General features: G+C 35.5%; 2 protein-coding genes across 2 annotated transcripts in view; one reads left to right on the plus strand and one right to left on the minus strand.

Annotated features, from left to right (window-relative positions):
* aox5 (aldehyde oxidase 5) overlaps nt 1-2,149 on the minus strand; it is a 70,631-nt gene extending 68,482 nt beyond the window's left edge. The window contains exons 1-3 of the mRNA XM_049471366.1: nt 1,703-2,149; nt 460-517; nt 226-322 (exon numbers count right to left, since the gene is read on the minus strand). Of these exons, the coding sequence (XP_049327323.1) occupies nt 226-322; nt 460-517; nt 1,703-1,756 (209 nt within the window). The 5' untranslated portion in view covers nt 1,757-2,149. The remainder of the gene's footprint in view (nt 1-225; nt 323-459; nt 518-1,702) is intronic.
* Nucleotides 2,150-5,475: 3,326 nt separating this feature from the next.
* On the plus strand, nt 5,476-16,034 carry bzw1a (basic leucine zipper and W2 domains 1a). The gene is made up of 12 exons (XM_007257064.4): nt 5,476-5,628; nt 7,896-7,968; nt 8,060-8,236; nt 8,959-9,053; nt 9,248-9,313; nt 9,700-9,835; nt 9,961-10,070; nt 10,950-11,120; nt 11,216-11,362; nt 14,152-14,290; nt 14,522-14,644; nt 15,112-16,034. The coding sequence occupies exons 2-12, from the start codon at nt 7,905-7,907 to the stop codon at nt 15,141-15,143; spliced, it is 1,260 nt and encodes a 419-aa protein (XP_007257126.2). The 5' UTR covers nt 5,476-5,628; nt 7,896-7,904; the 3' UTR covers nt 15,144-16,034.
* The last annotated feature ends 692 nt before the right edge of the window (nt 16,035-16,726 follow it).

The raw sequence follows: 16,726 nt of genomic DNA on the forward strand, positions 1-16,726 counted from the left end.
AGATAGCTAGCTTGATCAGGGGTTTATGTAGGACAAAACCTTTTTTTACTGTTCACTATGTTATTTTATATGTGTCCCCTAATTGTTTTTTATGTGTTTAATATTAATATACAATAAAAAAAAATAATTAAAGAAACAATAAAGAAAAAACTGAATGAAAACTTTGACTGGTACTGTATGTCCACCAAACTGGACTATTCAAGTGATGTGCCTTCTGAAGGATACTGAATGGACTCTTCGACAGGATCATATCTGGACACCATTACAGTGCAGGCCCCGCAGCCCCCTCCTCCACAGCCATACTTAGTGCCTGTTAGACCAACTGCACACACACACATACAAAGACACATGATAAAGGTCAATGTACATATTAGAACCCATTTTAAAACCACTCTGACCTGTAGCTGTTTATATCTCTAAACTAATTCAAATAAAACAAATAAACCCTGGATGCTGTACCTTTCCTCCGCAGGTATCCAAGAAGCATCTCTTCTGGATCTGCATTCTTCTCCACCACCTAAAAGACAAACCACTTACAATTAAAGAAGAGTGAAATGCTTAAAGGATCTAGACTCAAACATATGGACAGATGGAGAACTTCCAAAAAAACATGAGGAAGAACCACAGACTGGATCCAACATTCAAATGAGAACTTCCCAAGGAACATGAGGAAGAGCAACAGGGAGGAACCAGGCCAAAGAAGAACCTTAGTAGGACTGTATAATGTTAAAAATGCTAATTGATTATAAGACATGGCTGAGACACTGTTATTGGTTGGGTTTCCCCAAAAGGTCCTTAGCATTAAGATGGTCAAAGGAGCTTCCCTCTAAAGCACTCTCTCTCTCCATGCTAAGATATCCTTAATGCTAATATGCTTTTGGAAAACTGGGCCTGGGTTGGTGTGTGTGTGTGTTAGTGTATGTGCATGGAGTGTATGATGTAGTCACGTGTGGATGAGTGTGTCATTTAGCGAGAAACTGACACACTGCTGAGCATCATGTGGTTAACAGCATTTAGTCAAGGTGATTGAATTAAAGTTCATGTGGTTCCTCTCAGTTATACCACACAGCTTTTACAATAAAAATGTATGACTAATGGAGCTACCAAGGAACAGAATCCTATATTCTATCAACTTCTGTTAATGAGTTATGGGGCTAATGTACTGTAGATTACAAGTAGCAGAAGCACCGATATGCATGATATGAAGTTATAAGGCTAACATAGCTAAAAACCAGTGGAACGTATACTCCAGAAATCAGCATTGGAGCTATGAGACTGTTCTATTTTCTTCTTGTTGGTGTTCTATGCAGTAGAACCCTTTGTGTCAAGTGGTTCTATAAAGAACAATCTACAAAGAAATAGCATCTCTTCCAGGATTGCAAACATTTTCACAGATCCATTGCCTTTACTAAATAACCATTGAGAAACCTTTTTATTAATTGAAACTAGAGTCTTTTGAAATGGTTTCAAATGATCTGAAGAGGTCTTTGCATTCATATGTTCGGCTTATAACAGGACAGTTTAAAAAAAAAAAAAAAAAAACATTCTACAGAGCACCAAGAGGGCTCCACTATTGTTACAAGAGATAAAGAACCCTTTTCAGTAGTATATGAACCCTTTTGGCTTAAAGTGAACATACACAGGATCTAAAATAGACACTGAATGAACAAGTTATTAAATGTTATTTATTTTTTGAACCCACCTTCTTTCCATTGATGTAGAAGATCAGCTCACTGCTTGTGGTTGAAGATGGCATGGTGAAACACCTCACAGATAGTTAGTCTACACTCTCTGGAAGGTTCTGCTGAACTGTGATGGTGAGTGAAATAGCTGGTACATCCCACATCCCATCACATCACATCACATGCTGAGGGTTTAACGCTGATTTCCACAGTTTAATTAGTATGCAGCATGATAAGACACTTTTTTTTATCCTGCTTCACTGCACAGTCCAATACTCTTCCAACTTGTAACGAATCTCAGCCTAAACACAAACTACACTCAACCATGCTGAAATCAAACCTGAAAAGACATGTACACCTATGCTCAGTTAATAACAGGATTAAAAATTACATTATCCTGTACAGTAATAGGATTACAGATTACATTATCCTGTATTATATTAAACCCAGCCTCAAACTCAGTCTATAACTAGGCTTGATCTCTGCCTGGGAAACTGGCCCTTAATCTTTTGCATCCTTCTGCATCAGTATCTTATCCCAGACATTTATCATAAAGTGCAAAACAACTGCAGACAAAAAGCTCAAATGTATTTAACAGGAATAATTATTATGACTGTATTGTATTCATTGCCAACCCATAAGAGCCCAAACCCATTTCTGAATATTGATACCAAATTAATATTTTAATCAGATAAACTCAATGAGCAGCTTATGCACGTTTTCTATTACTATGGGCAAACAACTGTAAATATTTTAATGTTTAAATTCCTGATATACCGTAAGTAATGCATCAATTATTTTATATATATATATTTAACAGATCCATTGCTTTTACTGAAGAACCAATGAGAAACCTTTTAATAATGGATTGAAACTAGAATCACACAGTCACACACACTGACCTGCAGCACACTCAAGATGTCAGTGTATGTCAATTAGGGAGTTTCTGAATTAAAAATGGATATAGTGCTTTAAATAATTTAACACTGATTTCAAAGGGTCTGTGACACCATTGGCTCTTTTGGGTTAATGCTAATTCCTAAAACTATTTGGGGCAATATCCCTGTTTAAAACAAATCTCTACTGCACATCAAACACAAAATAAATACACTTTGGATTGTTTGGGATTGACATGTTCAACATTCTATATGATTTAATATTTAAAAAGATAGAAAGTTCCAGATGTTACCTTTTTATGTTTAAATGTCCAGACTCCTTTGTCATTTCAGCTCTGTTGTAATTTGTTTAAACACATATTCACTTAACACAATAGTCATGCAACATTTAGTGTTTCACAGTTTACATTTACAACTTAACAACTTAACAAGTTTAAATTTACAATTAACCAAACAATTTCTTTTTCTGAATCTGAGAGATGAGTATCTAAAATACTAAAGACAATGTTTTTGTATTTATTTAACATGCAATATTAATATATTTTAGTTTATCCCAGACTTCTTTAGACCTATAACAATCAAAGAGAAAATGCTCTATGAGTTCCTCATTAGTACAGTTTGGCATCGGACACTGTGAGGTTTTAACATACCAGCTCCATTTCACTACCGCTCTCACTGGAAGCCTTTGTACAGAAATAAGTCAAGATATATCTTGTAGCATTTTAGATAGGATTTTACTGTTAGGATTATTAATAATTGATTGAGAGTCATTTTTGGTGTATCGCTAAATTCAATTAAACCACCATATAAAACAGTTGCTATCTTTTTATTATTTATTATTATTTATTATTTTATTATTTTATTAAATTTCTTTAATCGTGCCAAAAGTCCAGCAAACATTGAGTGCTTCATATATATTTATAAAATCTAAGAAGATAATTTTATAATACGGTATATTTGATCTTGATATCCCTATTTTTTTTCTTCCAATTTGTAATATTGCCCACCCACTGAGCCTCGCTATAATTTTGCACACTTCTATTTTTGTTTTTAAACCAATATCGATTGCTCCCTAACCACCAAATTATTTACTTTAAAAATCAATTTTCTTTTTGTTACCTTATGAGTAGTGACCCAAATAAAGTTACAGCTGATTTCATAATTTATTTTTTAGGTTTCAGTGTGTGGAAATATACAAGATGAAAAAATACATTTTATATAAAATATATGCTGTAATAATAAACATTTTTGTAACTTAAGTTTTCATTTTTAAATTGGCTAATTTCGTATTTTATTTATTTTTTTATTTATTCATTCCAGTTTATGTCAACGCAATTATTATTATCAAACTTTATTCCTAAAATCTTTATTTGATCTTTTTCAGGTATATTAATTGATAATGTTTCACTGGTATTGTCAGTCCATAGACACTCTGATTTGGACATATTTAATTTGGTGCCTGATGCTTGCTCATATTGTTTAAATGTTGTTGAATGGTTTTATTTCTTCTCTTGATGTAATTATAACTGTAATATCATCTGCATATGCAGATATAATAAACCTTTTTTATTTACTTGAGCACCTTTTAGTGAGTCATATATATATTTTTAATTTTAAACGGACTAATTGCTAACTGAGCAGCCTTGTTTCAGACCTCTCAGAATCAGAAATTTATCAGTGAGTTCACAATTTACATTCACTTGAATATTTGACATTTTATAAAAATATTTACCCTCTGATAAGTTTGTTCAGAGGCACGCTGAGAATTACTGGCAAGATGTGATAAACTCTTAAATCATAAACTCTCTACCTTAGTAACTGCTGTGATCATGCATGTTCTATATGTTACAGTGTATTAAATATGTTTGCACCTTATCCCCTCAATAAACCCACAAATTTAAGTAATTTCTATTTAAATAAAAATATGATTCTGATAACCTCTAGTTATAAACCTCTAGTTATATAAGTAGTTTCAATGTTTTATGGCCATTTTCTTAATAACAAGCATTAAAAACACTGCTGGTTCGTCTCAGTAACTAGCTAGCTAACTTTCCCATTCCACCTTAAACAGTGCAACATACGGCAGAGGATGCAGCATTTAAGGTGGACTGGAAAATAAAAGCTAATAAAAGCCAATAAAGGGTAATTTCAGCTCCACATACAGATGAATTACGAAAATGACAATAATAATGAATGGCTGCAGCACCTGCCCCCTTTTTAAAGGCATACAATGCCCTCTCTCTACAGTTTACCAGTTAACCAGCAGCTAGGTGTCTGAACTTTAGTGCTCCACTGCTGTATCTGTATAGGATGATGATGATCTAAGGGTTGTTTCAATTTTTAGGGAAAGGATTTAACACCTTCCCCCTGCAATACTATTCCAAGGGCTATGAGTATAAAAGACAAATGGAAATGAGCCTATAACTCCTAAACTAAACCCCTTACGTCCTGTAAACTGAAAACACCACGTTTGAGGCCTAAACTCCAAATCACGGCCTTATGACAACCGCGTGGGTGACTTTTGCCGGTCTGCGGGGGAGCGGACTACTGAAGAGCTAACACAAACACATTCACGAGGGCTAGTGTGTACATATATGCGCTTATTATTAGTAAGAAACACTTTAGATATATTAAAATACGTGTGTTGAGCTCAATAACACTTACATGGAATAAATTAAGTACGTAGATAAGCTAGAATTTTAAATTACAGTCCCCCTTTAACGCTCACAAATGGACAGATCCAGTCTACAGCGAACAAAGCCGCAAAGCTGGAGAATGTCGCTGTAATTAATCTAACAGCCATTTGTGGTTGTTATTTTTTAATATAATGCTGTTATTGCGTTTTTGTGACTATTAAAACACTATATAAATACATAAACCGAGTGTTTTTAGTCTTGTCCAACATCTCCACTGACTTCACCGCGCGTACTGCGCATGCGCGGCCGCTGTATAGCGTATTGTGCGCATGCGTGGCAGGCCTTGCTAGCTGTGTTAATTCGGACGCTTTGTTCGCTGCTGACTGAAGCCGTTTATTATCTGCATTCATTTCGGTGAGTTTTCATAACTATCTGATTAATAACTAAAGTTTGCGCGCTTTTTACTTAACGAGGCTCGCGTGAGTTCAGCTGTCGGCCGCGGATGGCTGTTAGTTTGGTTGAAAATGCCTTTGGTTTGTCGCTCTGGTGGGATTAGCTTCGGGCTAACCGCTAATTAACGTGCCCGAGTCGATTTTAAAAAAAGCGGAGAGACTGAAGCGATGTATCAGATTTAAAAACGTTTAACAGCTGTTATATTAAATCTAAATATACGATATTATGACTGTCTGAGGTTCGTGTAGCAGTAACGACTCTTTCTATCGTCAAACTCGAGCTATTAGCTTAGCATAAGTTCAGAAATGACCCTACACCCAAAATAGGACCAGGCAAACAGAAGGCATGGGGTTAGGTAAGTTAGGCTAGTTAGCTAGTTAACTAAGTATGAAACAGCTTAAATCCAATTAACACCCGTTTAATTAAATCTTTATTAAATATAAATACAACCTAAAACTACATAAACCCCTATGTTAGTCTAACCCAGGATAAACACTGACAAAAACGACATAAAACTTACTAACCCATCCTTAAAGTGTGGGGTTAATATAAATATGTATGTTGAATATTAAATTTAAACACACAAATTGTGCAGTGAATAAGCTTAATTTTAGCTAAAAACTGTCTAAACGGCAAGCTCTGCCCAACACCAGGCCCGAACCAAATTAGTACCTGCCACTTTTGTATTTAAAATAACAAGCCTAAAGCGTCACAGACCCTTTAAAGTGGTATTATTTTTTTATTTTTATTTCATGGTATTTTCGCGATAACGTTACTCAAGGCAACATGACGCACTGTACAAACACTGTATTAAAAATATTTCAAGAATACACTACTGCAACAAAATAAAATTGTTATTGCATACGATATGATATGGCACACCCCTAACTGACAGTAAAAAAAACGAGATTTTTTTTAGATTTGTAACTGAAGTCAATGATCCAGAATGTCATGGTACTAATAATGCACTCAAAATATTTCCATATATCCAAGTTTAAAATAAAGTTAATGATACTGGACAGATATAATCTGTATCTGGTAGATATATAATCAGAAATGAGAACAGTGAATTTTTCTTTTGCTAAAACAGCAAAAAAAAAAAAAAAAATAGTAAGTTACCCTGATGTGATAATTAGGGGTGGGTGATATGGTATGTTTCAGGGTATAACATCATTTACGACATTAAAAATGTTGCATGCGGTACAATGCGGTATGGCACATCCCATTTTCAAAAGATGGGTAAAGTTCCTAACAGCACTCTGTCCATCATTTTAGTTCATTCAAGTCTTGTTTAGTGGCACATACTAACACAGGACAGATGTCTTTTATTCATCTCACCTTATTTAAAGAATGTAGGTTATGTGTTTGGTTAGTGTTGGAAAATGTGTATTTTCTGCTTCTATGTTTTTTTTTATCATTTAACTAGTTCTTCTGATGGGCCAAGATACTGATGTTTGGTTATTGATAGTTCTGCCTATGGGTGTGCCATAGATTTTTTAATATTGAATAATATACCCTGAATTATTGTGCCATATCACCCACCCCTAATTATCACATCAGTGTACTACTTTTTGTCATTTTTAGCAGGAGAAAAATTCATATATATATATATATATATATATATATATATATATGGACTAGAGACAGATTATAATTTATTGTACTTCAGTACTATATATACTATATACTATATAGTACTATAGTATATTTAGAGTGCATTATTAGTACTATGGCATTCTGGATCATTGCTTTATTATTTATTATTATTAAAATTATTGTGTTATTTAATATATCAGTTAGGGGTGTGCCATATATCGTATGCAATATAATAATTTAGTTTTCATTTTGTTGTAGTAGTGTATTCTTGAAATTATATATATTATTTTTTACTTTTTTAAGTTCAGTGGCTTATCTTGCCAGAAGTATCGTTATCGCAAAAATACCATGAAATGTGTTTATTATTTTAGGGCCTTATCGGCCACTTTTTTCCTGTCACTTCAGCAGCTCATCCTCAAATGTATTGAATGAAGCCATCATTCCATGGAATCACATTGTGTCTTTAGCCCAACACTGAATTGGGCGCCAAGCTCGTCCATGTCTTAAATAATGATGCTGATAAAATCTTTTTTTTTTTTTTTTTTTTTTTTTTCTCAGTCAATGTAATTAGTCCAGATGGTATTTTGCTAATGTTTAAAAAAATGTTTCTTTTGTGTGTTTGTGTTAAACAGGTGTCTTTTATGAATAATCAAAAGCAGCAAAAGCCAACGCTTACCGGCCAGCGTTTTAAAACCCGAAAAAGAGGTGAGCACCAAAGCTAAATTACCAAACATGTATATGGCTGCTTTTGTCATGCTGCCTTCATAGAGAACTGTGTGGTTTTCCTCTTCCTCAGATGAAAAGGAGAGATTTGATCCTTCTCAGTTTCAAGAAAGTATCGTGCAAGGCTTGAACCAAACTGGCACTGACTTGGAAGCGGTTGCAAAGTTCCTTGATGCCTCTGGTGCCAAGCTCGACTATCGCCGGTATGCAGAGACTCTCTTCGACATCCTGGTGGCCGGCGGAATGCTGGGTGAGGAACCGCTTTTAGACAAAGACACTCTTCACACATGGTGATGTTTAATTCAGGGTTTAGACTGTTGTGTTTGTGTTTATTCTGAGTTTTTCGGTTCCAGTTTTGTGCTCTAAATTTACTTGCTACTTTGTATGCCACTTTAATTATTGTATTGGCAATAACATTTTAAAGACTTAAGTGTACATTTAATTAACTTGGTTTTAGACAAGTGATCAAATTGGTAAATGCACCAGAGTTTTCACAAATTGCAACTTCATGACCTTAAAACCACTAAACTCTGCAGAGGACTTTTAATTTTAAAGCATACCAGGGCAAACTCTTCAAGTTCATTGGCTATTCAGATTCCTTAGGATGCCGCAACACAACATGCAGCATTTTGGCTGTACTATATTAAAATAAAGGCATATAGAAAGCCTGGAAATCCACAGTATATCACATGTGTGTTAGTTTACACAGATTAGTAGTATTTTTGCATACAAACAAATGCTAGGTTACTTCAGCTAACAGTACTGTTCTAGGCTGTATATTTCAGCTAAAACATCCAGTTTGGAAAAAAAGGTAATAAAGTAATGGTTTAAGTCATGCAGAGGTAGAGGTAGCTTAACACTGGTTTCATTAGCTGTCAGTCATTATTTTAGCCAGTTTGGCTTGGTTTTTACTGGATTTTAAGAGAGATTACTAATATTTTTATTTATTCATTTGTTTTCCTCACAATATAGCTCCAGGCGGGACCCTATCCGATGACATGACTCGTACTGAGTACTGTCTCTTCACGGCAAATGAGGACCTGGAGACAATGCAAGCATATGCTCAGGTAAAAACTAAACAAAACCCTTCTAATCCTGCCTCCTAACTGACTATGTTCAAAGTATAGTTACAGAATATATCCGATATATAATCTGTCCCAGTTCCACTCTTTCTCACTGTTTATTGTGTTTAATGCTTGGCTGAAACAGATTTACTGTTCTTTGTTATAAATGTGTCTGAACTCGCCTCTCCTGTCTGCAGGTTTTTAACAAGCTGATCAGGCGGTACAAGTACCTGGAGAAAGGGTTTGAGGAGGAGATCAAGAAGGTGAGTGGTAGAAAAGTTTGCTTTCAGAGTAGCTACTGAAATTTTACACTTTCTCTGGTTTAAACATCTGTTTACCCTGGTTTGTTGCCATTCCTCAACCAATGTCGGGTTGTTCACACTTTTTAAATGTATTAATTAAAATTAAATTATGCAATATAATATATTTTCTCTAGCACATTCTTGAACTTCTATCAGACTTAAAGCCAAATAAATTAAGATATTTATCAGCATAGATTGGTCATTTGTGGCAGAACACGTGTGTGATTGTGGTATCCATCCCTAAACTGGATTGGTATCAGCAATTGAACAGTAGGACTGAAATAATTAGGCTTTAGCAGACTAACATTGACTTCTTGATTTAATTTGCTTGTTTTTCTGCCTTGCAGCTGCTGCTGTTTTTAAAAGGGTTCACAGAGTCTGAGCGTAACAAGCTGGCCATGCTGACCGGTATCCTGCTGGCCAATGGGAACATTTCAGCATCCATCCTGAACAGTCTCTTCAATGAGAACTTGGTCAAAGAAGGTAAACAACCTGCGATGATGATGATTAATGATCTGTAAATATCTGGAGCTAGTTATAGTCAGCCAGTTGCAGAAACACATTGCAAGTGAAGCTCTGTTAACGTGAGGTAAATTTGTGATTTGCAGGTGTTTCTGCTGCCTTCGCTGTCAAACTGTTTAAATCCTGGATCAACGAGAAGGACATCAACTCGGTCGCTGCCAGTCTGCGGAAAGTTGGCATGGACAGCAGGCTGATGGTAGAGTATAGGAACTCTGTTAAAGACACAAAGATTGGTTCCCTCGTTCCTTAGGTAGAATAGCTAATAGATGTCTTTTGATGGTGACCAAATGTCAGGGTTGGGCCTGTCTCAACATTTTTTTTTTTTGGGACGTTAGATTTTCTATAAACGATAGTATTGTCATATTTGGAGCATATATGTACTGATACCTGTAATACGGTAGCATAATAATGCAAATACACATTGTCTTTAAAGAGTTATAAGCTTTTTAATAATTCATATACCTTATACAATTACATATTCCTTATACAATTACATAATTATTCATATCTGAACATTATCTGCTTAGATTATCATATATTAATCATATACTAAAAAAGTCACATTATTAAATATTTCCTTTTTATTTTATTTAATAATAGGTTAATATTAAAAGATATTGGAATTGATATATATATATATATATATATATACACCGTATATATATATATATATATATATATATATACACCGTATATATATATATATATATATATATATATATATATATATATATATATATATATATATATATATTGGATGGATTACTTCCTAACACTTGAAGACAGGTCAAGGGCATTGCAGTGGTAAATAAGAACCTTTTACTTGTTCTTGAGATATGAAAAATAGAGTCGCGATTGGCTTCAGTGCTTGCTGTTTTTCCATGCTGTATTACTCACCGATTGTTAATGACAGATTCAGGTCACTGGGCTTGTTAGCAAGGATAGGTTTCGCTGTTTGGTAGGATTTGTATGACATCTATGTTATTCAGTTTTTTGAGTTATAAATCTCCAACAAAAAAAAATCATGATGTTGAGATTTAAAATAAACATGTTCTCATCTCTTGTGGTATCATAGGAGCTGTTTCCCGCCAACAAACGGAGCTGCGAGCACTTCTCCAAATACTTTACGGACGCCGGGCTGAAGGAGCTGTCTGACTTCGCTCGTAACCAGCAGTCCATCGGTGCCCGCAAGGAGCTCCAGAAGGAGCTGCAGGAGCAAATGTCCCGCGGAGAGACCCTCAAAGACGTAAGTCAGCCTGTAGATCCTTTTCACAGCTAAATGTTAGTGTGCTTATTTAAATAGCCATTGGGGTGTCTTACTGTTCTGCTCTGTGATCGCAGATGATTGCATACGTCCGTGAGGAGATGAAGAAGACCAACATCTCTGAGCAGACGATGATCGGCATCGTGTGGACCAGCATCATGAGCTCAGTCGAGTGGAACAAGAAGGAGGAGCTCGTCACAGAACAAGCCATCAAACACTTGAAGGTACTGTCTTGTCATGTAAATACGCTACTGTATATAGGCAGGGGTAATGGGACCCCTCTCTATCTCTGGCTTTTGTTTTGTTGAAGTAACTGTTTGTAAATTTTAGGGAAGGCTTTCTATTAGGCTTTGGAGCAATGTAGTCAGGATTTGAACATCCACAATGATTTGGTCATAGTGTAAATTATTTCTTCTAGATGTGAGTGAAATCTACTGAGATCACTCAGAATAGCACTTTAATCAGTGACTGTATATTCTAGGTGAAGACTTTTACAGAGAATACTCCTTCAGGAAGAAACGCATTCAGTCTTGTTTAATCATGCTGTAATAGAGTAACTGGTAGCCTGTTTAAACACGCTTAATAAGTCTCCCTGCACTTTTGCACCAAGTACAGTGGCTTACAAAAGCATTCATACCCCTTGAACTTGTTCACATTTGTTAAAGACTAGTGGAACAAAAATGATACGTTTTTTTTTTTTTTTTTTTTTTTTTTTTTTTTAAATAAATAAATAACATTTTAAGCCACCCTTCACTGCAATTTCAGCTGCAAGTCTTTGGGGGTTTGTCAAGCTCAACCAGATTGGATGGACAGCGTCTATGAATAGCAATTTTCATGTCTTTGCCACAGATTCTCAATGGTATTCAGGTCAGGACTTTGACTGAGCCATTCTTACACATGAAAATTCTGTGCAATGAGCCATTCCACTGTAGCTCTGGCTGTATTTTTAGGGTCAATGTCTTGCTGGAAGGTGAATCTTTTTCCCAGTCTCAAGTCTTTTGCAGCCTCCAACATGTTTTATTCCAGGGTTGCCCTGTATTTAGCTCCATCCATCTTCCCATCAGCTCTGACCAGCTTTCCTGTTCCTGCTGAAGAAAAGCATTCTCACAGCATGATGCTGCCACCACCATGTTTCACAGTGGATAATATGTTCGGGATGATGGGCAGTGTTTTTTTTTCAGCTGCACAAAGCGCTTTGTATTCAGGCCAAAAAGATCAGCTTTGGTCTCATCTGACCAGAACCACCTTCTTCCACATGTTTGCTGTGTTCCCCTACATGGCTTACAGTTTCAGTTTGCAGTGTTAGAATGTAGACAAATTGAACAGTGCTCTTTGGGATGCTCAAGGCTTGGGATACATTTTTATAATCTATTCCTACTTTAAACTTTTCAACAACTTTATAACTTTATCTCTGACCTGTCTGGTGAGTTCCTTGGTCTTCATGATGCTGTTTGTTCACTAGTGTTCACTAACAAACCACTGAGGCCTTCACAGAACAGGACTATTTATACTTAGACTACATTTTATACACAGCTGGACTCTATTAATTAATTAAGTGACTTAAGGCAGCTAATTGCTCTGGACTTTATTTAGGGTTTTTAGAGTAAAGAGGGATAAATACTTCTGCACACTTCACGTCACACTTTCCAGATTTTTATTTGATTAAACTTTTTTGAAAACAATGTATAATTTTCGTTCCACTTCACAATAATCTGCAACTTTATGTTGGTTTTAAGGTGACTGAGAACATGCAAGGGTTATTTTATTTTATTTTATTTTTTTTCCTTTTGTGAGGCACTGTACGTGACGTTTTTGAGGTCATATACTGGTTTAAATTTAAACTTGCTGACGCACAGGAAGAGCAGTGGAGTATTTGTGCTCTTTGTCCCATAATCTGTATTTAAACTGTCAAAGATTATATTGTAATACTTCAACACTTGTAATGATTAACAATATTGTTTTTTCTGGTTTTATACTAAGCTGAAACAGTGGTTTGTTTAGGAGTGGGCAATAATTTGGTAAACAAGAACAAGAACATTATTTTGAAACACATTTTCAATACTTTAATAGCACTTTGTGGAGAAACATGGAAAGACATACATCAGCCTTTTAGCTTATGTTTCCTCACAGTCAAATGTGCATTTGGACTGGTCCCTTATTTAAAAAAAAAAGCTTAAAAAAAGTCTGTTGTTTTTAATGTCTACACTAACATTTCAGAAATGTATGGTAATGAACATTTGTCTTATCCCAAAAGAGCCCATGGGTGGTGTATGTGTCACAGAACCTTTTAAAGACGTGTAAAATTCCTTACAGACCTTTCTCAGTCATTTTAACACTCATTCTCATGAAAGTGACATATACTGAACATACTAAGCATCACAACAGTGTGTAAATGTGTGTTCCTTTATCTGACTTTATTTATAGAATGAATGTAGGAATGCTGGAGATAAAAAAAAAATTGCTTCTGCAAATCCACAATTTTAACCAGTCAATTAAAAGGTGCATGAAACCCCCTGGTTTTTAGCTCATTCCACCTTGAGCTCAAATTTTGAAAAAAGGCAAAAAAAAAAAAAGTGGGTTGGGGCATTGCTAATGATCAGGGGAGGGCAGCTGAGAGGGTGGAGTATTCAGCATAGCTAATTTGGGGATAAAAGCAGGAGAAAACTTTAAAATAAATAAAAATGGAGCTGAATTTACCCTTAGTAATTGAGTAATTGTGTCCGTCATTCATTTTAATCTCTTAGTAGAATCTTTTCTGATTGATTTCTGAGTCTGCTCATGTGTAAAACAGGCCCTGTTATTAGAGAGAACCCAGCCCCTGCACAATGGTCATGAAATCCTTTCAGGCTCACTCTGAAACTGAAGGATTTATTTAATGCTATTTTGGCTGAAGTATGGTCTTTATCATGTTCATATTCATATCATTGAATGTCATGAAAACAACACATGGAAATGCACATGGTTCTACATAATATATCTTGTGGTTAATTAATAAATATCCTTATTATTGCAGCAATACAGCCCACTGCTGAAGGCTTTCACCTCCCAGGGTGTGTCTGAGCTCACCCTTCTTTTGAAGATCCAAGAGTACTGCTACGACAACATTCACTTCATGAAGGCCTTCCAGAAGATCGTGGTGCTGCTCTACAAAGGTGAGTCTGAGCAGATCCTTCATGTTCATATGGAATGTGCACCAAACACCAATTCATTGATTTTTCCATTAGTTGGAAATGACTCTAGGACAAGTTTGGCAGTCTAAAAAGATGAATAGTTAATCTGGTGTCAATGCATTCAGTGCTTTTGATGCTTTGATGCCTGTTTTAAGTGACAAAGATAGAAAACATTATCAAATGCATCCTAAATTTAGTTTGCTCCTCTTTTAGCTGATGTTCTGAGTGAGGAGGCCATTCTGAAGTGGTACACTGAGGGCCACGTGGCCAAAGGCAAGAGCGTCTTCCTGGAGCAGATGAAAAAGTTTGTTGAGTGGCTGAAGAACGCAGAAGAAGGTACACACACAACTCTTCCTGTCCTGCACTTATTGTCTCCCTTATATACTGATATTTCATATTTATATTTCCACCCATATACAATGTTACCAAAATGTAGTGTAATGTGTCAATAAAACTAAATGACTAAAATGTGACAAATTATTTTAGAGTTCAAGTATAGCGGGTACAATTATGAAGTCAGTAGAGCAGGGTTTTTCCAGCACAGGTAGATTGTGTTCCAGTGATGATGATTGCTATGTTCAGCTGCCTAAAAGGCCTGTAAGACCCTTGCAGAAGAGCCTTAATGGTATTAAGACTGGCCTCATTTATTGGCTTCTAGTCTTTTTATAAAGATAATTTTAGATTTTTTTTTTTTTTTTTTTAATTAATGTCAATAAAAAAATGCATAGGTCTATGCATACTATAGTGCAAGATGTATGTCTTTTTCGTTTAACGTGTGATCTGTGCTTGTGTTGTTCCTGCAGAGTCTGAATCTGATGAGGAAGAGGGAGATTAAGATCTTCAGTTTGGGACCTGCAGCAGCTTGGCATCAGCTAACATAGGAGCTGCAGAATGTTTTGTTGTACTTTTTGTTCATTTTTAGTTTTTTCCTTTCTTTTTTTTTTTTATTTTGTTCTTTTGATTCTACCTCCTGTTTTTTCGACCATAACATTTAGATGTCATTTAAGGGCTTTGTAACAAAATGGTTAATTTTAACAGATTTTTCTATCTAATCTTAAGGTTTACACTTTAAAGAGAAGAAAATTATATATAGATATATATATAAATGCATACAGCACAAGTTGTAAATCGTCAACCCTTTTGTAAGCATTCACATGGAGATGTAGAGTGTTGACATGTTTGGACATCTTTAAATTATTTATTACCACATGATTCCTTTCGAAAAAAACATTCCATGAAATTTAGCCAGAATAGAATCTCGCTGTATGTTGGCTTAAAGACGGCCCTTTTTATAAGTGCGTTATCGATGCCTTCGTGTCCTTTAGCCCTGAAGGGAAACAGAGCTGCCCAGGCAGTTGGAACACAGAAATCCTGATGTGGATTTTTACTTTGCCACCATTGCTCCAGACAAAATGAATAAATCATGTAAATTGGGTGTGAGCTTTCCATTTGCTGAGAGATAGTCTCCTCGTTGTGAAGTTGTTGCCAAAGGTTATTAAAGCCCTTCCAGAGGACCATCTGCACCAGCTCTTTCTAGCTGCTCCTGTCATCATGTTCAGCTGTACAGCGCCGAGTAACACAGCTAGCTGCCCACTTTAAATGACCCTTAAATGACTGCTGGCCTTTTCCCTCTAATCTCTCACCACCTTTATTGATTCATCACTGATTTCTTTAATCTGATGACCTAATTGACTTTTTTTAAGAAATAAAAATTAGAAGTAGCCTATTTGTGTGTTGTATTTATTTTTTGTCTACGATAGGTGTGTTTAGCTTCTACTCGTACTCTGGAGCAATAAAAGGTCATGTAATCAAAGTCCAATCTTTATGCTCTCTAGCAGATTTTCCCTGTTGCCAACCTCACTGATTATTGCTTTTCCTAAAGGTACACAAAGTTTATTCTCAATCCCTTAAGTTCTCTTTGTGTTGGGTGTGGAAATGCTTTGACTTTCACTATTAAACATATCCCTGAGTTTTAGTGTTGGTTTTTCTAAATTAGATTTCAACAAAACATTTTATGTACCTGTGTGTAAACCTAATGTAGAAATACAAAAGCTTCTTCATAAAGTAAAAAAGGAGAATAAAAATGAAAAATTTGTGCTGAAGGGAACACTGTCATACATGAATTAACATAGAAAATGAATGCGGATCATATTTGATCCATGTCTGCATTAGAGGGGTAGTGATACAAAAGGGCTTTTATTTATTATAAAAAGAACAAATAAAATAAGGATGTACTATAATTAATAGTATAACTTTTTACCCATGTTGCTCATTAGAAAGATACAGAATATTAAAACTCAGCCAGGTCACTTTTGACCCATGTCAAAAGCTTAAATCCATATGATGTATTTTGACAATCAAAAATTAGTCTGATCTCCAGTGATGATGGGGGGGGGGGGGGGGGGGGGATTAAGAATT

The sequence above is a fragment of the Astyanax mexicanus genome, chromosome 23 (assembly GCF_023375975.1).
Source record: "Astyanax mexicanus isolate ESR-SI-001 chromosome 23, AstMex3_surface, whole genome shotgun sequence".
NCBI lineage: Eukaryota > Metazoa > Chordata > Actinopteri > Characiformes > Acestrorhamphidae > Astyanax > Astyanax mexicanus.

Coding starts and splice junctions, on each gene's coding strand:
- bzw1a (XM_007257064.4), top strand. CDS start 7,905: ATGAATAATCAAAAGCAGCAAAAGCCAACGCTTACCGGCCAGCGTTTT. Junction 10,071..10,949: donor GCATGGACAGCAGGCTGATG/GTAGAGTATAGG, acceptor GTGGTATCATAG/GAGCTGTTTCCCGCCAACAA. Junction 14,645..15,111: donor GCTGAAGAACGCAGAAGAAG/GTACACACACAA, acceptor TTGTTCCTGCAG/AGTCTGAATCTGATGAGGAA.